The 22,429-nt window shown below is 47.4% G+C and overlaps 2 protein-coding genes across 3 annotated transcripts; both read right to left on the reverse strand.

Moving 5' to 3' along the window:
* Window positions 1-606: 606 nt before the first annotated feature.
* Window positions 607-8,985, reverse strand: NME3 (NME/NM23 nucleoside diphosphate kinase 3). 2 transcript variants are annotated; one of them, XM_077828299.1, is made up of 6 exons: window positions 8,881-8,985; window positions 6,486-6,527; window positions 6,184-6,314; window positions 4,288-4,389; window positions 3,837-3,949; window positions 607-842 (listed from the first exon to the last, which is right to left on the reverse strand). In XM_077828299.1, exons 1-6 carry the CDS (start codon window positions 8,924-8,926, stop codon window positions 725-727), a joined length of 552 nt encoding a protein of 183 aa, XP_077684425.1. In that variant the 5' UTR covers window positions 8,927-8,985; the 3' UTR covers window positions 607-724. The 2 variants fall into 2 exon arrangements, with proteins under 2 accessions (XP_077684425.1, XP_077684427.1); XM_077828301.1 differs by lacking the exon at window positions 6,486-6,527 and having other exon boundaries at window positions 8,881-8,949.
* A 6,152-nt stretch (window positions 8,986-15,137) lies between these two features.
* Window positions 15,138-19,809, reverse strand: MRPS34 (mitochondrial ribosomal protein S34). Its single transcript, XM_077829042.1, has 3 exons — window positions 19,392-19,809; window positions 18,431-18,473; window positions 15,138-16,527 (listed from the first exon to the last, which is right to left on the reverse strand). The coding sequence occupies exons 1-3, from the start codon at window positions 19,707-19,709 to the stop codon at window positions 16,244-16,246; spliced, it is 645 nt and encodes a 214-aa protein (XP_077685168.1). The 5' UTR covers window positions 19,710-19,809; the 3' UTR covers window positions 15,138-16,243.
* Between the last annotated feature and the right edge of the window lie 2,620 nt (window positions 19,810-22,429).

Here is a 22,429-nt window from a genome sequence, read left to right on the forward strand (position 1 = left end):
TACTTCTGATAGTAGAGCAGTCTTATCTCACAGGCATAACAAGATCCAGTATAGGTACACAATTTGAGACTGGAAATAAGGTACACATTTTTAACAGCAAAAGTAATTAACCACTGGAACAATGATCTTTAAATCAAGATTGGATATGCTCCAGCTCAACCAGAAATTATGGGCTTGATGCAAGAATAACTTGATGAGGTTTCCTGGCCTGTGTTATGCAGGAGGTCAGACAAGATCATCCATTGGGTCCCTTCTAATCAAAATCTTCAAATTGCTCAACTTTCACTCTCCTACTTCTTGTGATGTCGTCATATCAATAGTTCTCCAATCACCAGAGAGCCTTCCATAGTAGACAGGACCTAAAATTCTAATGTAACTTTCAGGCCTTTTCTGTACATTATAAAGATGCCAAAGGCACAAGCTCATTTTTCTTTCCTTTGCAGGTCATCTTGAACCCCTTGGGATTTTAGGATGCTGCAGAGCATCGACAGAACCAGACCAGCAGCACCAAGTAGCTACTATCCCAGAGAGCTGCAATTTAGTCAATTACCAGTGCAGAATAGACTTCCCATTACCCTTTCACCCACCCCTAGATAGAAACACCCAATGAAAAAACCACACTATCACAAAGTCCAGTGTGACTCCAGAGAAGGAAAAATGGAAATGGATGAGTTTTTACTGTGCCTGAGTGTCAGCAAGATACCCTTCCCCCAGACCATTCTTATTACTCATAGATCCAGTGCTCAGTGCTGTCCGCCCAGCAGGTCAGCTTGTCTGTGTGGAACCAGAGCGAAATCTCCCGCCGGGCACTCTCAATCGAGTCGCTGCCATGAATCACATTCCTGTGAGGAAAGAGAATGGGTACTCTCCAAGTCAGATACAGCGAAGAACTAGAGCCGGAAGTAATTTCATCTTGGCTAAAATAATAAGTTTGCTGAACAAGTGCCATCTTGTTGCATTCCTACCTGAACGATCCTCATGTTCCTTACCATTCCTCAGAACCCTACCCCAGAGCCACCCATCTTCTGGCTGAGAGCAGCACTTGCCAGTTATCCTGTGGCATGTGGGAGCTGCCAGTTCCCACCAGTCCCCTCCCCTAGATCATGTCACCAAAGCAGCAACAGTGCCTACAGCTAACCCATCTTCTGATTTTCTTACGGTGCTCCTAACTTCATTATCATGCACATTGTGTAAAGAGTTGTCACTTTGGATGGGCTATCACCAGCAGGAGAGTGAATTTGTGTGGGGGGGTGGAGGGTGAGAAAACCTGGATTTGTGCTGGAAATGGCCTAACCTGATGCTCACTTTAGATAAGCTATTACCAGCAGGACAGTGGGGTGGGAGGAGGTATTGTTTCATATTCTCTGTGTATATATAAAGTCTGCTGCAGTTTCCACAGTATGCATCTGATGAAGTGAGCTGTAGCTCACGAAAGCTCATGCTCAAATAAATTGGTTAGTCTCTAAGGTGCCACAAGGACTCCTTTTCTTTTTTCTAATCTACAGTAACAGCTGCTTCATGAAGGGCTGAAAGTGCCTTTTTTACCTGTAGTGCTGCTTGTTTTTACATTAGAAATTCAAGTCTTCTGACCCCTGTTTTTCCCCTCCTGGAAGACTCTATGGAGAACTGGTAAGTTTGACATCAGATGCCAAGGAAATGAAACCTATATAAGGAAGGATGTCAGCTTCATTTAGGCTTTGGCTACACTGAGAATTAGCCCTGATTTCAGCCAATTGGTGTAGCTTCATTGCTGCAAACCCCTAGTGTAGCCAGGGCCTCAGACTATTCAGGACTCTTGCTTGTCTTTTAACACCTAACTAACTCATATGCCTGACTAAGGGCTAGGAGAACAGCTCATCTATTACACTGAGCACTACCACCACTTCAGTTAATAGCTGGGAGTGCTCCCCACCATGGCTCTGGGGGCTTGTAGTGGGGTGACTGCCCCACTCCTGGAGAACAGGAATTAAAAGCAGCAAAGCTAGGCTGATTGAGGAAGGCAGCCACACCTGTGGACCGCTCAATCAGGGCCCAGCTGGTCCTTATAAGAGGGCTGGGGGCCAGGAGCTGAAAGAGTTTCACTCTAGCCCTGGAGTGGGAAGGGCTAGCTGCCTGGGAGCAAGGTACCTAGAGCCAGAGTAGTGCTGGGGAAGGGCAAAGGGAGCTGGGGAGCTCCAGCCTGGTAAACCCACAGGCTGCAGACCTTGGTGAAGGCTACAAAGGTACTGGGGCTGCAGAAGGGCAGCCTGGGAATAGGCAGCGGCAGCTGGTCCTAACCCCTTGCCAATGATGAGTGGCCATTACACTGCAGTCTGCCCCAGTGAACGGGGGTTAGATGATGACTGGCAGTTGCCACTGAGGCAAGGTGGGCTTAGAGGGTTGAGGGTTCCCCAGGGAGGTATTGCTGGGGCAGAACCCCAGGGTAAAGGGCACCGGGGTCTGAGAGGGACATACCAGTGAGATACCAGCCTGCACAGGGCGCTCCATAAACTGGAAGAGAGCTAATTGCAAGATGACCAGTAGGAGGCGTGCACCAGTGAGTCGTCGCTTCACTACAGGGCTTCAAGAAGCGACAGCTTGACATTGCTGATAGTTATACGGTAAAAGCCAAGCAGAACACCCCTCACTTTTTTGTTTTAATAGAAAAAAAGCATAAAGCAGCAGGAAAGATCTCCTCTGCTCTCCTCCACAGCTCATCCTGAGACCAAAGAGGCAGTTTAAGCATAGTGCTCTTCATGGCCAAATGTACTATGCAAACTGTTTTGTCACGGGAGATGGGCTTGGTGTGAGCACAGGACTGGGAGCCAGACACTCCCAACATCTAATCCTGGCTCTGACACAGATTCCCTCTGTGGCCTGGGGCAGGTCCATGCACTCTTCCTGCCTCATAATCCCCACATGTAGAAAGGAGATTATCCTTCTCTCCCTCAGTAGGGTGTTGTGAGGATCAGTTGAGTGCCCGGGCAGCATACTGAAGATGAAAATTGTTATGGAAGTGTGAAGCAGCGTATGATGGGGCTGTCTCAGTCTAGAAGGGGTTAAAGAGCTCCCGAGGGCACAATCAGCCCCACCCCAACACACCACACCAGTGAGTCTTGTCAAGCCTGGAGAGAGGCAGGGTCCCCGTTCAGTTTGGGTGGCACTCAGAAAGAAGAAGGGCTGGAACTCAGAGCTTCCCCAGGCTGAGGAAACAGGAGTTACTGCCCAGGCCCTCCTCTTCTTTTGCCTTCAGAAGGCTCTGGACTCTGCCTTTTGTGAGATATGACAGCATCCTGACTTTTTTTATTTGGGCTACTTTATGTGGCCTCCCAACCACCCCACTCCTAAACAGCACAGTCAGAGGACTGGACTCTGGGATGACCCCACAGCAATGCTGTGGTCCAGAGAGGGACCACTGAAATGAGAGGTGCCTACCCTCTCCTCAAGGGGGTACCAGAGAGTTATGGTTACAACATGGTGTTGTTAGTTTTGGCCCCAAACAAGAAGATCTCAGGTTTAACTCCAAACTGACCATACCATTAGGGTAAAAATCCCTAAAATGTAGCACAAGTGTGGCTACTTTACACAAGATGAAGAACCCCACCCTGCCACAGACCATCTGGGCATTGTTCTCTTGCTGCCTAGGTTGGGAGCCAGGCAAAGTAAGGTGTGCTCATCCCTCACAAGTGATCCTTTGACAGGAGCATTGAGAGCTGACTCTAAAGGCACTCCCCCATCTTCCCTCTCAGTCAGTGGGAGAGTGACTGGGACATGGAGCAGAACACAGAAGGAGCCTCCTCCCACCTGCAACAGGGACACAGAGGATTCCCCAGCAAAAACAAACCCAAGGCTCTCACTTGCTGACTTCAATGCAGAAGTCCCCTCGGATGGTGCCAGGTCTGGAATCAGCTGGGTTAGTTTCTCCAATCATTGCGCGAGCCATCTTTACCACATCCAGCCCCTGCCAGACCTACAAGACAGCACAGCAAGAGTCAGCTTCCGCAGCTTGCTGAATAGCAAGCCCAAATCCTACCCTAAGCACCCTCCAGCTAACTCCACCTCCTTGTATGAGTACGCCTAGAGATAAGTCAGGGCAGAATCTACCTCAAGAAAGCCTATGATTATCTGTTTGAATAAAAGAAAGATATGCACAGGTTTCACTTTTACATGCAACAGTGTAACACTTCAGCCAGAGGATCTGGCAGAAGGGTATGAAGGGAAGATGGAATGGCCTCAAGTTCAATGCTAATTGCACTTGCATTTGATATCCGTTTCAAGGCATGAAAGGGGCCCCTGGCCAGCACTCACCATGGCTACAATAGGACCCGATCTCATGTACTCCACCAGACGGCTGTAGAAGGGGCGATCACAGAGGGCTATATAATGCTCCTTCAGCAAGTCTTCCGAGGCCTGGGCACAAACACAGCATGTGATCTAGTTTGCTAGATGGGACTGTCCTAAAATGGCTTATAATGGCTGTTCTAGTGGCCAGAAGAGTCCACTTTAGAAGTGGCGTTTAGGGACCTCTCCCTGCTCTGAGGGCTGGATTCCTGAATTCTGCAGTGCAGCTGGGAGGAGGAAATCAAGCTCACCAGGAAGGAACAACTGCCAGGTGAAACTGGATCAGTGTTCATTCCTCATCTGGGGAATCCCATTTTCCTCTTTCAGTTCAGTTCTCACTCGCTTTCTGTGTATAGCCTCACAGGACCTTTAGGGATTCAGGTAATCAACAGGGGCAGAATTCAGGCTCTGTTCAGAAAAGGCATTTGCAATGCAGCCCTTTAGATAACAGCAAGGGTCTATTACACTGATGATGAAAAAATAGTTTCCATTATAGGTCCATAACAAATGCTGCAAAACAGACTTACAATGGAACAGCCTATACGACAGTCCATTGCACAAGACAGATTGGGGCAGGGTGCTTCAAAGAAAAGAGAGACAGTAAATTCTCAAAGGTGACTAAACGATTTTGGATCCTAAGTGCTTCAAGTTGCTTTTGGAAATGAGACTTAAGAGCTCAATTCCCCTGACTGACAATGAGATTTAGGTGCCTAAGCCATTTTTGAAAATAGGACTAAAGTGCTTTGGAAAACTTGACCCTGAATGGTGGTGGCAAGAAAAAGATCCAAATTAAATTCCTCTAGCTGGGCTGGCAACCTGCACAGAGACAGGACTAGGGAGCTTTCCTTTCGTTTCCTGTCTCCATCTAGTGGTAGGAGGATATCATAGAATATGAGGGTTGGAAGGGACCTCAGGAGGTCATCTAGTACAATCCCCTGCTCAAAGCAGGACCAATCCCCAATTTTTGCCCCAGATCCTTAAATGGCCCCCTCAAGGATTGAACTCACAACCCTGGGTTTAGCAGGCCAATGCTCAAACCAAAGAGCTATCCCTCCCCCATATATATCTCACTACATCGAGTTCCCATGGGAGGGATGTTGGAGAAATGGCCTCAGCAAGAGACTTTGCAGCAGCTCTGATACCAGGCATTTCTGAACTTTGTTATTCGTGGCCTAGTGGATAAAGCACTAGACTGTGACTCAGGAGGCAGGCATACTTAATCCTGCCCCAGAGCAAGAGGCTAAACTAGATGACCTCTTGAGGTCTCTTCCAGCCCCACATTTCTTTGCTTCTATGGATTCTATTGCCAGCACTGCCTCCGGGTGGCTGGGTGACCTTAGGCCAGCAGTTCTCAACCCGCAGCCCAATTAGCACACGGTCTGGGGCGGGGATCCAGGGTCAGGGCAGCCAGCCCACCCCACAGGAGTGGCAGGGGTCCGGGGCAGGCTGTTGGCTGGCCATGCACAGCAGGAGTCTGGGGCGGGCTGCTGGCTGGCCCCGACACCCAGCCCCTGCAGCCCAGTTAGCACATTGTGGGCTGCATATGCAGCCCACAATGTGAAATAAGTTGAGAACCACTGCCTTAGGCAAGTAACTTACCCTCTCTGTGCTTCAGTTTCCTCATATGTAAAATGGGGATCATAATACTGACCTATGCAAAACGCTTTGAGATTTACTGATAAAAAATGCTATATAAAAACTAGGTATTATTTACAAAGCACCATCAGCAAGCAGGATGCAAGCAGGTCCCTGCTGCAAAGATTTAAAGCCCCAAGACAGAGCATACACAGAGTGAGGCAGCATGGACTGGACCTTTAGAGACAAGGGTGCCAGGGTAGCCCTTGCTCTGCCAGCTCCTCTCACCTGCATGAGTTTCATCCCCACCAGTTTGAAGCCTTTCTTTTCAAAGCGCCTGATGATTTCCCCTATGAGATGCCGCTGCACCCCATCTGGCTTGATGGCTAGGAAGGTGCGCTCATTTACTCCAGTGCAAGCTGAAAGAAGATGAGAAGGAACACTTAGGGCTAGAGCAAACCTCAGCATACATTCAGGATCAGAGGGGTCACTACAACCAGGATCAAGGAATTAAAAAATAAAACCAGAGATAAGGGAAGAGGCAGATGCTGCTAAGGTAGGAACTCAAATAGGAATGGGGCATAGCTTACCATCAGTTTGGATTGTAAAACTGGTTTCATATATGGCAAAGGCTGGTGGAGACAAAAGTCAGAGGTTTGCAGACAGCCCCTTTCCCACTGAGAGACAGACAGTCCAATACTGGAATGAAACAGGAGCGCTCTGGTGGTTAGTGGCACACATACAGCAGGGACTCTGGAAGTCAGAGCAATGGAGATAACCTCTTTCCCCACGGCAAAGACAGGGAACTCTGGGAAGGAGTTGTTTCCAACCATGTAATCCTTTGCAAGGGGTAGCAGGCAGTCTGGTGGGTAGGGGGGTGGAGCAGAGGGATGGAGAGGACATCCTCCTGAGGTGGACGGGGAAAGCCCTGGTGGCTACAAAGAGCAATATCCAACCACAGACTTGCATTAGATTTTAGTTCCTTTGCTCCTAGAGAATCTGGGTCCACTTGTCAGGACGACATCCCTCCTGATACCCAGCAGTGAGTTTTCCTGCTCCAGTTCCAATCCTTCTTGGACCGAACACAGAGAAGATGAAGAGTCAGCAGCTGTTACATTTATCAGCATTTAGTGCACCCTAATCAAGTCTGACATATTTTAATAAATCCACTTCCCTTAATTAAAGAAACAAAAATAAAAGCCACTGAATGCATGGCCTTTTTAATTAAAAAAATCCACCATCACAGACAGACTTGCTCTGGGTTTCAAAATGTGGGCAAAACATTATGCTATGTAATCTCAGTGAGCATGTAACAAGTCTGGGAATTTTCCAGCCCTAATATTGCCTTTGAATTTGAAATCAGGCCTCCTAAAGCGATCTGAATTTGAATCTAAACAAAAAGGCTTGTGAAAATAATCAGGGGATCTGACTGAATGATTTTTTTAAACCACACTAGAGAGCTGATTTCACCTATTTGGCTGTCCAATGGTCTACACTGGTTTGTTAGGCTGTGGAAATGTTTCTTTTACAACCCTTTAAGTAAGTGGAAAACAGCCTAGGGAAGGCAGTCAGGGATATTCTTTTACACAGAACACGCAAGCTGATAGTTGGGACTTAACCTTGCAGAGCATAGATCAGGTGTGGCGAAAGCGTGGCTCGTGAGCCACATGCAGTTCTTTTACCGTTAAAGGTTTCAGAGTGGTAGCCGTGTTAGTCTGTATCAGCAAAAACAACAAGGAGTCCTTTTGGCACCTTAGAGACTAATAAATTTGTTAGTCTCTAAGGTGCCACAAGGACTCCTCGTTGTTTTTACCGTCAAAGTGCAGCTAATGGAACCCCCCACATTCCTCCCATTTTCCACCTACCCAATGCTGGGATGCTTGGGACCTCTGCCTTGCAATGGGGTGGTGGGGTAGGGGTCTCTGCCCAGCGGGCAGGGGAGTCTCGGGGCTTCAGCCCCACAGGGCACACTGGCCAGGCCTCATGGCTTCAGCAGTAGTGGGGCTAAAGCCCTGAGCCCCAGAGGCACCTCCCATGGAGCTAAAGCCCAGAGCCCAATCAGGCTCTTGAACTTCTGAAGATTGTTATACGCAGCTAGGAGGATCAGTAAGTTTGGCCACTCCTGTCATAGATTACAGAGGCAGGCAGTGTGTGGGCTCAGCGTTAGAGATAGGAGGCAAGAGAGACAGACTCTATTTCCAGCTTTGTTAAGGGATGACTATGGGACCTTAGGAGACTCCCTTCCCTTCTCCGTACCTCAGTTTCCCCACTTGTAAAATAAACTCCTATGTGGCCTCTTTGTTCCCTCCCTGAGCTTGATTACATGCTTTATTCAGAGTGAACCAGCTGCAGTGAAATTCACTGCCACAGAGCAGGGTTGGGTACCACTCTGCTCTCAGTAGTGTCTCATCAGCAGAGCAAAAAGAAAAGGAGTACTTGTGGCACCTTAGAGACTAACCAATTTATTTGAGCATGAGCTTTCGTGAGCTACAGCTCACTTCATCGGATCCGATGAAGTAAGCTGCAGCTCACGAAAGCTCATGCTCAAATAAATTGGTTAGTCTCTAAGGTGCCACAAGTACTCCTTTTCTTTTTGCGAATACAGACTAACACGGCTGCTACTCTGAAACCTGTCATCAGCAGAGCAGGCACCTTTCCCCAAGCAGCCACCTCTGTGCCTATTCCCCCCTCACCCCTCTCCGTGGGAGTGAGTGGGGGCAGAGCTGTGAAAGTTGAAGGAGCTGAGTCAGGGGAGGCAAAGGGTGAGGAAGGGAGGGATCAGTGCCCCAACACCTGCTGTGTCCTCCCCCTGCCTAAAGGGGCATCCTCCGAACAACCCCTCCCCCTGCTGGTAAAGGACATCCCCTGACCCCGCCCTCCCCTTGCCTGGGGGGACAACCCCCGAACTGCCACCCTCCTCCTCACCCCGCCCCGGGAGGAGGCATCCCCCGGACATCTCCCCCACGCCCTGGGAGGGGCACTCACCGCTGTGGAAGATGTTGGCGAACAGGATAAGCACCGAGCAGATCATGGTGGCAGCCGGTCGCGCGCTGACAGGGCTACGGCCGGGCGCGTGGGCGGTACCGCCTAGGCACGAAACGCGCGCGGGCCCGTGGGGGAGGGGTGAGGGCGCGCACGTTACTCCTGGGGTCCGGACTTCTTCGTGCGCGCTCTGCGTGCTCCTGTCTAGCCAACCGCCCGGTCTGCCCATCCCCACAACCAGACCGGCCGATGTGGTGGCGCCCCGCCCCACATCCAAATGCCCTTCAGCCCAGACCGTGGCAAACCCCATAGGGGCCTGCAAGAAACTGGCGCGTTGATTTTGGAGTGGGGTTCTTGTGGTTTTTTTGCCTTCCCTCCGCCCCCTAGCACTGTGCCAAACAAAGCCCAAGAGCAAACCCAGTTTATTGTACACTACACTCCCTTCAGTCCACTGTCAGCCCAGATCTCAGAGAGCCAGGTCTGTCAAAGGCTCCAGCCACCAGGCCACAGCTAGGGTTGCCAATTTTCTAACAGCACAAACCGGAACACCTTGCCCCGCCGCTTCCCTGAGGCTCCACTCCCTTCGTCCAGGGATTTCCCTATTCCCCCCCACGTTTTGTGAACTAGTTACATGCTGTGTTGCCAATGTAGTGATTGGACATTTGAATTGAAATTGAAACATTAATACACACATACACAATATAAAAGCATATAAAGTGTATGATACAATATGTGTATCTGAAAAAATATAAAGAACAGGAGTACTTGTGGCACCTGTGAAAGTAGAATGAATTATATTGAAATTATAATTCATTAAAGAAATGCTGCTTGAAGGGTTTGTTGAAATATGGTTGTCAGGAAGAGAAACGTTAAGGAGTGTGAGAGAATGGGTCCTCAAACTAATTAACTTAGAGCTCCCACTGAGCTAGGAGATTGGTAAACGTTAGTATGCAAATAAGCTTTGTATGTTTCTGCTTCCTTTTGTCTCTTATGTTAAATTGGCTTTCCCTTATCTGTTTAAATAAGCTTTTAAATAGCTTGAGCTTTTGCAGGAAACTCACATATCTGGGTGCATTGGCAAAGCACTTTGCTAATAAACAGAGTGGTCTGACAAATTTTGTGAGTCTTGAATCTGACTTTGGCACACCTTGGAGAATAACAAATTTATTTGAGCATAAGCTTTCGTGGGCTACAGCCCACTTCATCGGATGCATAGAATGGAACATATAGTAAGAAGATATTTATACATACAGAGAACGTGAAAAGGTGGAAGTACCCATACCAAGAGTAAGAGGCTAATTAATTAAGAGGAGCTATTATCAGCGGGGGGGAAAAACCTTACAGTTGGTATGGGTACTTCCACCTTTTCATGTTCTCTGTATGTATAAATATCTTCTTACTATATGTTCCATTCTATGCATCCGATGAAGTGAGCTGTAGCCCACAAAAGCTTATGCTCAAATAAATTTGTTAGTCTCTAAGGTGCCACAAGTACTCCTGTTCTTTTTGCGGATACAGACTAACACGGCTGCTACTCTGAAACCTGAAAAAGTATAATATTTGAAAAGTATGAACATAGACTAGCTTCCTTATACAGCTATTGTTTTTTATGACAATGTCAGTGCATTCGTTTCAGTGATGTTGACCAACCTAATAATTTCAAATTATGATTTGTAAGCAAAGTCTAAATGAGCTCTCCCTGACAGCTAGTGATGAGCTGGGGGCTGGGGGGAAAGGTTTCAGGACTAGATTGTATTTACATTCACACCTAATCTAGGTATACAGCAAACAGAGCTGTGTTGCCCAAGTGATAGATTTTGGCTGGGGTTGGGTTACAAATCACTTGAATGTGGGTGGTGGGGGCTAATTAAATGTTATTATTCTTATTGTATGAGTAAAGGGCAGTAGAACTGTACTTAGCCTGTGCTGATTGAGGGCATCAAGAGAGAAGGTGGGGACAGGTGTTTTGCTTGATGGTCTGCCTGAGTCACAAGTACTATTTGACCTGCCCCTCTCCACTGTTTAAAGACAGAGCTGATTAGGCTCCACAGATAGTCTTTTGTTTTGTTAAGTGACCACTACAGTTGAAATCACTGATAATCAGGTCTAAGTGCTGAGACCTGCTGTGGGACAGTGTTTCTGTGGAAGAGACGGCCCAGTCTGCACTAGCAGTGAAGTTCCCCCACTGAGAGCTCAGCTGAAATCACTGAGAGCTGGGTGGAACCTCAAGAGACCAACTCACAGAGGTCACAGTGGCAGGTGGCAGCAGAAGGTGATGGCGCAGGGCCATTGGCAACAGATCAATGGAGTGAACGGTGGCACAATGAACAACAGTGTCCAGAGTGAACAGTGAGCAGCTGGAGGACTGAGCAAGGTGCCTTCTTGCCCCCCACCTGGGAGATGAACTCATGTGAAAGCACCTCTGAGTCTCCACTGGGTCTCCACCAAGTACAACACCAGTGAGTGTTAATGAGCCTGTTAAGAATCCTGGAGACACAACACACTTCATGCAAACACACATGGCTGTGGCATCATACTTTCTATTTAAGCAAGAGATACCCCACACTACAAACTGGAGCCCAATGTTAAATGCATTGTCACTTGTTCATCCTGAAGTTGAACACTGGTTCCGAACAAGACCAGCAAATGCTCACTATCTTTCTGCAAGAAACTCAACTGACTGGCTAGAAGCATATTGTGCAACAGTGAAAGACACAACGGTTGAAAAACTGAAGAACTCTCTCACCACATTCAAAAAATTTGCATACATGGCTGATGAATGCACCGATGCAAATGGGCATCAAGTATTAAATCATTGTGTATGTAATCCTGATGTCCATGGTAGGCCAATAGATTCATTTCTAGATGTTCAAGTTAGAGAGAACACATCGGCTGCATCTGTGACAAACCACATCTTAGAAGAGTTAAATGCTTCTCAGTTGGACCCCAAACAGATGGCTGCTTGTGCATTTAATGGAGCTGCAAACTTCTCTGGAAGACATGGTGGACAAGCTTTGCTCAGAGAAAAGTGTAACCCTAATCTCTCCTATACATACTGCAGAGGCCATCTACTCCAACAAGCGCTAATACGAGCTGCAGACTCTTCAAAAGTCATTTTAAAAGCTACAAATTTAATGTCTTTGTTATATTCTTTTTTCAACAAAAAATATAGAAGATACACTGGGACTGAAGTTCAAATTAGTCCAACCTGGGAAAGCCCTCTGGCTTTCTCATAAGCGATCCTTGGCTGTTGTCTTGTTACTCCAGCCATTATTACTGGCTTTGGAAAGTATCAACCAAGATGGGATGGATCTAAGTAGTGAGGCTGGTGGATTACTTTTGCTACTACGGTCAGAGAAGACTGTTGCCATTCTCCCTCTTGTAAGTCTACTGTTGAACCCACTTGGGTCATTAAACAATGCCATTCAGGGATCTGCTACAACAGCAGTAGATCTTTGTCCAGCAGTAGAAGCTACATTTGGATCAATCAGAGAGCTATCCATTGAAAAACTACTGGAAGAAGCAAAGACTTAAGTCCAGAAGTTGACTAATAAAGGCATTTATATTGAATCCTTAAGTGAAGAGGACAAGAAGTGTTTGTTAAGACAACTGAAAAAGTACACAGACTTGATTCTTAAAAATCTACAACAGCGACTTCTAGATTCAACTCACCTCTACATAGCTTTTACAGATCCCTCTCCTGTAAAACACAGACAGTTGAGTGGAGTGAGGCACTACCAGCAATGGGGCTGCCATGTGCTCAGGACAGAATAGAGAATTTGAACACAGAGTGGTATATCATACGACAAATGAATGAAGATTTGACTTAAACTTCTTTTTTATCATCACTAGTGGCTTGACCCGATCTTTGTGCTATGTTTTCTGGGATGAAAGAAGTAGGAATTCATCTCTTGCTACTCCCAGTCACAATAGCTACAGTTGAGCATTCTTTTTCATCACTGAATAGAATTTTGTGTTCTGAAAGAAGTCGCCTTCTGCCTGATCGTGTGAATGAACTAAACAGCATATCAATTGAACGAATGGAAGTACCGGACACACAAGAAGCCACCAAAGATGAACGCATTGCATTCAAGAAGTTCATTAACAGAGTTGTGCAAAATTATAACAAGAAACCAAGAAGAATGTAGATGTAGTGCTTCATAGAAGGCTTGAGTAGCCAACTTTAAGTTGTGTGATGATTTTAAAACATGAGTTAAATCTAATAAAATGGTCATGAAACATTTTTCAGTTTTTACTATTGTGCCATACAGCCCACCTTCACCCTCACAGTCTCACCCCCGCCTTCCAATTCCTGGGGAAAATACTGCCTCCGTTCCTCCCAAGCTCCCCCAACCTCACTCACTTTCACTGGGCTAGGGCAGGGGGTTGGGGTGCGGGAGGGGGTGAGGGCTCCAGCTGGGGGTGTGGGCTCTTGGGTGGGGCCAGAAATGAGGAGTTCCGGGTGCAGAAGGGGGCTCCAGGTGCAGGCTCTGGGGTGGGACCAGGGATTAGGGGTTTGGGGTGTAGAAGGGAGCTCTGGGCTGGGGCCAAGGGGTTTGGGGGCTCAGGATTGGGGCAGTGGGTGGGGGTGCAGGCTCTGGGGTGGGGCCAGGGATGAGTGGTTTGGGGTGCAGGAGGGGGCTCAGGGCTGGGGCAGGGGGTTGGGGTGTGGGCTCAGGGCTGGAGTGCAGACTCTGGGAGGGAGTTTAGGGTTCAGGGTTCCAACCTGGGGCAGGGGGTTGGGGTGTGGGAGGGGGTGAGGCCTCTGGCTGGGGGTGTGGGGTTGCGCCGGGAATGAAGGGTTTGGGGTGCAGAAGGGGTTCAGGGCTGAGGCAGGGGGTTGCAATGCAGGAGCAGGTGTGGGCTAAGGGCTGGAGTGAAGACTCTGGCAGGGACTTAGGGTATGGCAGGGGCTTCTGGCCTGGGGCAGGGGGTTGGGGTGCAGGAGGGGGTGAGGGCTTCAGCTGGGGGTGTGGACTCTGGGGTGGGGCCAGGGATGAGGGGTTTTGGGTGCAGGAAGGGGGTCCAGGTTGAGGCAGGGAGTTGGGGTGCGGGCTAAGGGCTGAAGGTTGGGGTGTGGACTCTGGGAGGGAGTTAGGGTGCGGGAGGGTTTCGACCTGGGGCAGGGGATTGGCGTGGGGGGTATGGGCTCCGGCCCGGTGGTGGTTACCTTAGGTGGCTCCCAGTAGGTGGCGCAGCGGGGCTAAGGCAGGCTCCCTGTCTTTCCTAGCTCAGCTTGGCTCTCAGAAGCAGCCACCATGTCTAGGTCTAGGGGCCAGGGGGCTCTGTGCACTGCCAATGCCCCCAGCTTCCCTGATCACCCCTCTGCCTAGGGGCTGCAGGGACATGCCAGCTTCTTCCAGGAGCTGTGCAGAGCCAGGGCAGGCAGGGAGTCTGCCTTAGCCCCACTGACTGGACTTTTAACGGCTTAGTCAGCAATGCTGACCAGAGCCACCAGGGTCCCTTTTCGACCGGGCACTACACAATGGGCACTACACAATGGGAATGGTTTGATCCAGGTCACAGCAAAAGAGCTTTCCAGCAAGTAGATATAAAAGGGGGATGGAGCGCAGAATGCCATCATGGGGGGCTCAGTATCCCTACAACACCACACCTGGAATCACCTGAGGAAAAAAGACTAGGAAATAATTGTCTCAGGCTAGAGGGATTTCTAACCTGTCTATGAAAACCTGGAAAATCCAAGCTGCAGAGCCAAGGCAGCTTGTGCCTTAAGAATCTTCCGGCCTGTTTATCATTCAGGGTGATTAGTATGTTAAGATCAGTTTGTTGTTTTGTTTATTTACTAGGTAATCTGCTTTGATTTGTTTGCTATCACTTATAATCTATTCTTTTGTAGTTAATACACTTATTTTATGTTTTAATCCAAACCAGTGTGCATTCGACTGAGGTGTCTGGGGGAAATCGCAGCTTGGTTACCACAAGTGTGCATGGTCCTTTTCACATTGAGGGAGAGGTGGACCAGGTGTTAAACCTGTATACTGGCCAGATTTAACCAGGGCAGGACGACGGTCCTGACCTGGGGTCCCAAGCTGGGAAGCTGGTGGTTAGAGAGCCTGCATGTAACTGCAGCTGGGTGTGTCCCTACCTCTATGAATGCTGGTGAAAGTGCTGGCTAGGGGGCTTTGCAGCTTGTCACAGCAGTACAGGAGGGAGCCCAGGCGGTGGGTCACGGGGCTCAGTGATTCCCGAGTACAGGTGAACCCATCCACATGCCCCTTTTTTTGTTGTGAAGAAAAATGTTACTGACATTTCTTTATTGTACCACCAGTACCACATAAGATAACAGAAAACGATTGTAAAAATCTAATATATTTATCATCATTTATGTTATTGGTTTAAATATATCCACTTTGCTCTTCTTGGTTGGTTTCCAGCAAGTTTTAGGGCTGAAGTCTGATGGCCTAGAATGCTGCAAACACTGCAGGGGGAGGGTCTAAGAGTAGTTTTGTTCTCATAAGTGACTCCAAAAATAGGATCGGGGCATTCCATGTTTATTGTCTCTGTGACTTCCATGGCAAAGTGCTCCCACTGAAGCAAAGGGTAGCTTGCCACTGACTTCAAAAGGAGTTGGAACTTTTACTCAGTTTACAAGAAAAAAAGATGGGGTCTTCTTTCCCACTGCCAACTTGGCAAACAATGTGGTATCAGAAAGTTAAGGTGGGTTCTCTCTATTTTGCCCATCAACTTCACAATCCTGGCTGAAGTGAGTGGTATTTATAGGCTTGGTTCGGGTGCAGCTGAGGTGATGCCTTTATGTGTCAAGGCAAAGGATTCTAAAATTGGAATTTAATTAACACTTCTGCTGATGGTCCACAAGACAGACTAGAATCCAACTCATGTCCTTGCAACTGTGCTACAGGGATAACAGATGTAAAAAAGAAATAAACATGTATTTACTGAAGTCATTCGACGGGTAGCAAGGTCTATAGATAAAGAAGGTGCCATTTTTAGAGTCATTCTTCTGACCATTATTGTGCTTTAAATTAATTGTGGGGCTAAACTATGACAGTGTCCTTTCAAAAAGAGTCTCATTTGTGGTCTTCCTGCACAGAAGGATGGTAGCTGTCATTGGGACCTGGACACCAGGAGGCATACATCAGGAGAATAGGCAGGGAACCAAAAGGGAGGACACTCTGCAAACAAAAGATTGCAAGAAATCCTGAGTCATCTTTCTGAATATATGAGAAAGTCGCACACCTGCATGTGCACGGTACTGAGAAACCAAGGTATAGAAGTGGGCATGTTGCTTATGGTCCTATTCTTCATTAAGGAGATTGTATGAGCTGTCAACAGACAGAGTATTAGAGAGCGTTTCAGAAGCTCCATCACACTCAGCTCTAGACCTTCACACTGGTGTCCCCTTAGCTTTTTTCTGATTTTGAAAGTAGTCCTTTGTGAAGGAGATGATTTTCTCCAGATCAATCAGTGGTTCCTCTGTATTAAGGTTTCCTTCCTTCTGCCTTTGCGCAAGGATCATGGCTCGGAGTAGAGGGGGGTATGGCACACACTGAATGGTTTCCATGCACACTGGAGTACATTTCTTGAAGGCCTCCTCTTCGTGTTTGGGCACCATCCTCCAGTCATGATACATCACCTTGTCAATCTCTTTCACTTCATTATATGTCTTGCCTAAGGAAAGATGAGGATGAATAGGTAAATAATGCTATGAACAACAAATCCCATATTGGTGACTATGCCAGTGCAATGTCTCCAATGCTTCAGCTGGCCATAGCACTGGATATTTTATGGTAGTTACACTATCTCCTAAACTACACACTCCCACTACAGGTTGTATAGCAAGTAACACAGGCAACTGACTGACAGAACATCTGGATAGTAGTCCTGACTTTGCTGTTGACCACTCCTGTTAGCTTGAACAAGTCATTTCACCTCTCTCTGATTTAGTTTCCATATCTATAAAATAAAGAAAATTCTTCACTGCGTTACAGGGATGTTGAATTCATTAATGTTTATAAAACACTTTGAGATCCTTGAATTAAAGACTAGAAGTGAAAAATTTTATTAAATAAATTATAAACCTCATACATGGTCTAAAACAGCTTTCAAAAAGTGGGGAATTTCCCCTCTTCATCTTAATGAAGTACTCATTCTGAACCCTAATGATGCAACTTAAAGGACAACATTGCTATTTCATTATTGATTTTACCAGGAACATTCAGCTAGCATGTTTATCCACTGTTTTTAGTTATTATAGAAGTTAGAAATGGAAGAGACCTGATTTGTCATAGACTCGATTTCTTTGCCAACACAAATTGTTCACTATGGTATAGTCTCCAGGGTTTTCTTCAAGCTAGTTTTAAATGACGAGAGTAATTGGACTTAGAATCATAGACTATCAGGGTTAGAAGGGACCTCAGGAGGTCATCTAGTCCAACCCCCTGCTCAAAGCAGGACCAATCCCCAACTAAATCATCCCAGCCAGGGCTTTGTCAAGCCTGGCCTTAAAAACCTCAAAGGAAGGAGATTCTACCACCTCCCTAGGTAACGCATTCCAGTGCTTCACCACCCTCCTAGTGAAAAAGTTTTTCCTAATATCCAACCTAAACGTCCCCCACTGCAACTTGAGACCATTACTCCTTGTTCTATCATCTGCTACCTGAGAACAGTCTACATCCATCCTCTTTAGAATCCCCTTTCAGGTAGTTGAAAGCAGCTATCAAATCCCCCCTCATTCTTCTCTTCTGCAGAGTAAATAATCCCAGTTCCCTCAGCCTCTCCTCATAAGTCATGTACTCCAGTCCCCCAATCATTTTTGTTGCCCTCCGCTGGATGCTTTCCAATTTTTCCACATCCTTCTTGTAGTGTGGGTCCCAAAACTGGACACACTACTCCAGATGAGGCCTCACCAATGTCGAATAGAGGGGAACGATCACGTCCCTTGATCTGCTGGCAATGCTTCTACTTATACAGCCGAAAATGCCGTTAGCCTTCTTGGCAACAAGGACACACTGTTGACTCATATCCAGCTTCTCATCCACTGTAACCCCTAGGTCCTTTTCTGCAGAACTGCTGCCTAGCCATTCGGTCCCTAGTCTGTAGCAGTGCATGGGATTCTTCCGTCCTAAGTGCAGCACTCTGCTCTTGTCCTTGTTGAACATCATCAGATTTCTTTTGGCCCAACCCTCTAATTTGTCTAGGTCCCCCTGTATCCTATCCCTACCCTCTAGCGTATCTACCACTCCTCCCAGTTTAGTGTCATCCACAAACTTGCTGAGGGTGGAGTCCACGCCATCCTCCAGATCATTAATGAAGGTATTGAACAAAAAGCTATTGACTTCTACCATTTTCCTTGTAAAATTATTCCACAGTGGACTAGATCAAACTGTTAGGAAGTTTTCCTTTTCTTAATTTCATCCAATTAGCAAGGTGAGTGGCAAGAGAGAGCTACCAGTGGAGGACTGCTGAGTGGCAAGAAAGCCACCACCTTTTTCCTCCCATGTCAGTTCCTGTCCCTATCCATTAACTTTTTTCTCTAATCCTTCTTGAGAGTCATACACCAAGCTCTATTTACCTCTGAATGTCAGGTATCCCCAGGCTTTCCCATGATCCAAAGTCTGCAAAGGAAACAAACACAAATTTGCTCTGATCAGTTGAAGAACTATTCCTATTCACAAGAAGGACAAACTCATTTTACAGTCTTATTACTCATGATCTACAAAAAGTGAGTCCGACACCTGGGACCTGAATAACTGCTAATCGTGGCCACTACTATCCTTCTAGAATACTACGCAAATGCCATTAGACAATCCCTGCAATGAATTTTGTGATGAAAAATGCAGCATAATGTGTCTCAATACTATATACTGCCTACTATCAGCCCTGTAATGACTCCATGTGCCACCATTAAGGTCCTGATCCTTATGTTCATGCATAATCTGTATTACAAATACTAATCAGTGTTCTGAACTCTGAAACATAGTGGCTCAGACTGATACCATTGTTTCTACAGTGCTCAGGTACTATCATACCCTCCCTCAGGCCTTCCTAAATTGTAGGTTTTCATTACATGGTGCCTGCTCTGAATCCATGACCTGGTGCTTCCTGGGGCACGCATGACGAGAGGAGATTCAAGCGTTTGAATATGGAGTTGCGATATAAGAGAGGCAACAGGGTTGCACAATGGTGTTTTCACAAAAAGAAAAGGAGGACTTGTGGCACCTTAGAGACTAACCAATTTATCTGAGCATAAGCTTTAGTGAGCTACAGCTCACTTCATCGGATGCATGAAAGCTTATGCTCAAATAAATTGGTTAGTCTCTAAGGTGCCACAAGTACTCCTTTTCTTTTTGCAAATACAGACTAACAAGGCTGTTACTCTGAAACAAAAGTGTTTTGAGATCCAGCTTTCAGGAGAGCAGGTCTCACTGGAAGGCCCCATTTCCACCGGCCTTGTCTCTATCTATGGTGCCTGTTATCATAGTACAGTATCTGAGTGCCTTCAAACCTCAAGGCCAACAGTCAAGGGCTCTCACCTCAGCTGTGTAGTCCACCCTGACCTTGGTAACGACCCAGTAGCAGGGCTCGTCATACTGCGAGAGCCAATACTTGCGGGTGACCATGCGGCCGATGCCAAAGAGCCGCAGCTGGCAAAGCAGCGTGAAGAGGCGGTTCTCGTTCTTCACATCCTCCCAGGCCAGCACGGGCAGGCGTTTGTTCGTGAAGGGTCGGATCATGGTCTCGTAATCCAGGGCGAACCGCTGGGAGTCTCGGGGACGGTTCTTCAGTGCCCGATACTCACGAATCTTCTTGGCCATGGCGGCGATTGGGCGGTACAGCTTCTTACGAGCCATGGCAGTGGCAGCTCACGGGCCAGACCGGCAGGCTCAGCACAGACGGCACCAGAGAGATGCTGATGCTACTGCCCGCCCCAGTCCCCTCTTCCTCCTCCCCCTTCTTTCTTTTCTCCCCTCGGGCACCAAGCTCCCCAGCCCGGACTAGTTCCCAACGCACGATCCCGCACACGAGCCTCTGCCGCCCTAGGGCGATGCACCACCCTCACCCGGAACTTCCCGTAGCAATGGAAACACACCCGCCGTCAGCTCCCCCGGAAGCGCTCGGCTGCTCGGCCGAGGGGCGCGCTCCTTGGGCTAGGGCAGAGCCGGGCTGCTGTACGGAGAGGAACGTTTCTGCTGCACCGGGGCAGCGGGGGACTGGTTGAAGCGGCGCGCTACAGCTGGTGCCTAGATCTGTCTGAGTTGGGAAGCGGAGGCCAGGAAGGGGGCTCAAGGAGAAGGGGGCTCCCTCCGTGGGAAGGGGTCGATAGGGGGATGTATGGCTGGGCGGGAGGTGGTGGGAGTCTGTGTACATCGGTGAATGGGTTCCCGCCGCCCGCCCTTAGGCTGCCCGAGGACTCTGTTTGGGAGGAGCTGGCAAGCAGTGGGCCCCACCTCGAGCCAGAGCTCTTCCGACGCTCAGTCTCCTTGCGGGCAGTGTCCCCGAGGCTCTGCATAGCCCTGTGCGTCTCAGAGCGGACACGGCTCAGATATGCCCCGGATCTGTGTTTGGCGCTTATTGGCACCACTTCAGGCTATTTTCAGTCGTAATTCTAGTTTCTAAAAATGACCTTTCCCTTGAATATTGTAATGTGAATTGAGCACTTGTGACAGGTGCTTAATGCCAGGCCTGGACGCTACAGGAGCATTGCCTGTGATTTTATTGCAGAGTTTCACAATATGTGGTGTTTTTCTTAAAGCTCTAGAACCTGGGGTTATGGGAGAATCTCAGCTTTCCTTTTATTTAAAAAAGAAATGTCTTACCTTGTGATTACAGATTAAAAACTTGAAAACATGACCTGAATGCATTCTGTATGATCAAAAACCACAAAGAAAAGGTTTCAGAGTAACAGCCGTGTTAGTCTGTATTCGCAAAAAGAAAAGGAGTACTTGTGGCACCTTAGAGACTAACCAATTTATTTGAGCATAAGCTTTCGTGAGCTACAGCTCACTTCATCGGATGTGTCACTCTCCCTAGCACATACAAAAGTTTTTTTCCCAAAAATTAGGTATGTAGCACATCTTCAAAGGGTTTACCATTACTATTAACGTCTTTGTCTTCACCCATAAATGGAGTAGCAAAAGACACAAGATTAACAGCCAATTTATGACAAACAGACGCTGTTCACGCAGTTTGGCTTGTTCAGTGTCTATTGCATTTCCCAATCCCTTTGTGTACCCCAGTGGGTGGTCAGATACAGATTCTCCTGCCTCTTTGGAGAAGGTTCTCAATTCAGGCATGTTTAAGAGTAGCAGCCGTGTTAGTCTGTATCCGCAAAAAGAAAAGGAGTACTTGTGGCACCTTAGAGATTAACCAATTTATTTGAGCATAAGCTTTCGTGAGCTACAGCTCACTTCATCGGATGCATGCAGTGGAAAATACAGTAGGGCGATTTTGTATACACAGAGAACACGAAACAATGGGTGTTACCATACACACTGTAACGAGAGTGATCAGGTAAGGTGAGCTATTACCAGCAGGAGAGAGAGAGAGAGAGAGAGAGAAAAAACCTTTTGTAGTAATAATCAAGATGGGCCATCTCCAGCAATTGACAAGAACGTGTGAGGAACAGTTGGGGGTGGGGGGGGAAACATGGGGAAATAGTTTTACTTTGTGTAATTACACATCCACTCCCAGTCTTTATTCAAGCCTAATTTAATGGTGTCCAGTTTGCAAATTAATTCCAATTCAGCAGTCTCTCATTGGAGTCTGTTGTTGAAGTTTTTTTGTTGTAATATTGCGACTTTTAGGTCTGTAATAGAGTGACCAGAAAGATTGAAGTGTTCTCCGACTGGTTTTTGAATTTTATAATTCTTGATGTCTGATTTGTGTCCATTTATTCTTTTACGTAGAGACTGTCCAGTTTGGCCAGTGTACGTGACAGAGGGGCATTGCTGGCACATGATGGCATATATAACATTGGTAGATGTGCAGGTGAACAAGCCTCTGATAGTGTGGCTGATGTGATTAGGCCCTATGATGGTGTCCCCTGAATAGATGTGTGGACACAGTTGGCAACAGGCTTTGTTGGAAGGATAGATTCCTGGGTTAGTGTTTTTGTTTTTCTCTCGTGCTGGTAATAGCTCACCTTACCTGATCACTCTCGTTACAGTGTGTATGGTAACACCCATTGTTTCATGTTCTCTGTGTATATAAAATTGCCCTACTGTATTTTCCACTGCATGCATCCGATGAAGTGAACTGTAGCTCACGAAAGCTTATGCTCAAATAAATTCAGGCATGTGTTTGAGGTTTTGGCAAGGAAAGGGTTCACTGCAACCATGCCTGCCCTTGGCCCCTCCCTCTGGAATCTCTTTGTATTGGGCCCCACCCCCTTGTGAAGCTTCCCAAATGCAAAATTTTTCTCCCCCTGCCTTGAAGAGATAGTGTTATCTGTTACAAGTGTAGCGAGAACAACATCTTTCAATGGAGTTGTCAGGGTTCCCTCCACACTCCGAACTCTGGGGTATAGATGTGGGGACCCGCATGAAAGACCCCCTAAGCTTATTTCCACCAG

The sequence above is a fragment of the Eretmochelys imbricata genome, chromosome 10, assembly GCF_965152235.1.
Source record: "Eretmochelys imbricata isolate rEreImb1 chromosome 10, rEreImb1.hap1, whole genome shotgun sequence".
Taxonomy (NCBI): domain Eukaryota; kingdom Metazoa; phylum Chordata; order Testudines; family Cheloniidae; genus Eretmochelys; species Eretmochelys imbricata.

What these genes read in the sequence shown, in the direction of transcription:
- NME3 (XM_077828299.1), bottom strand. Translation starts at nt 8,926, where the DNA reads ATGATCTGCTCGGTGCTTATCCTGTTCGCCAACATCTTCCACAGCG. An exon ending in CGGGTCCTATTGTAGCCATG is followed by an intron (nt 3,950 to 4,287) that starts GTGAGTGCTGGC and finishes GCTGTCTTGTAG; the next exon opens with GTCTGGCAGGGGCTGGATGT. An exon ending in TTCTGCATTGAAGTCAGCAA is followed by an intron (nt 843 to 3,836) that starts GTGAGAGCCTTG and finishes CTTTCCTCACAG; the next exon opens with GAATGTGATTCATGGCAGCG.
- MRPS34 (XM_077829042.1), bottom strand. Translation starts at nt 19,709, where the DNA reads ATGGCTCGTAAGAAGCTGTACCGCCCAATCGCCGCCATGGCCAAGAAG. An exon ending in GGGTGGACTACACAGCTGAG is followed by an intron (nt 18,474 to 19,391) that starts GTGAGAGCCCTT and finishes TTTCCTTTGCAG; the next exon opens with ACTTTGGATCATGGGAAAGC. An exon ending in GGGATACCTGACATTCAGAG is followed by an intron (nt 16,528 to 18,430) that starts GTAAATAGAGCT and finishes ATCTTTCCTTAG; the next exon opens with GCAAGACATATAATGAAGTG.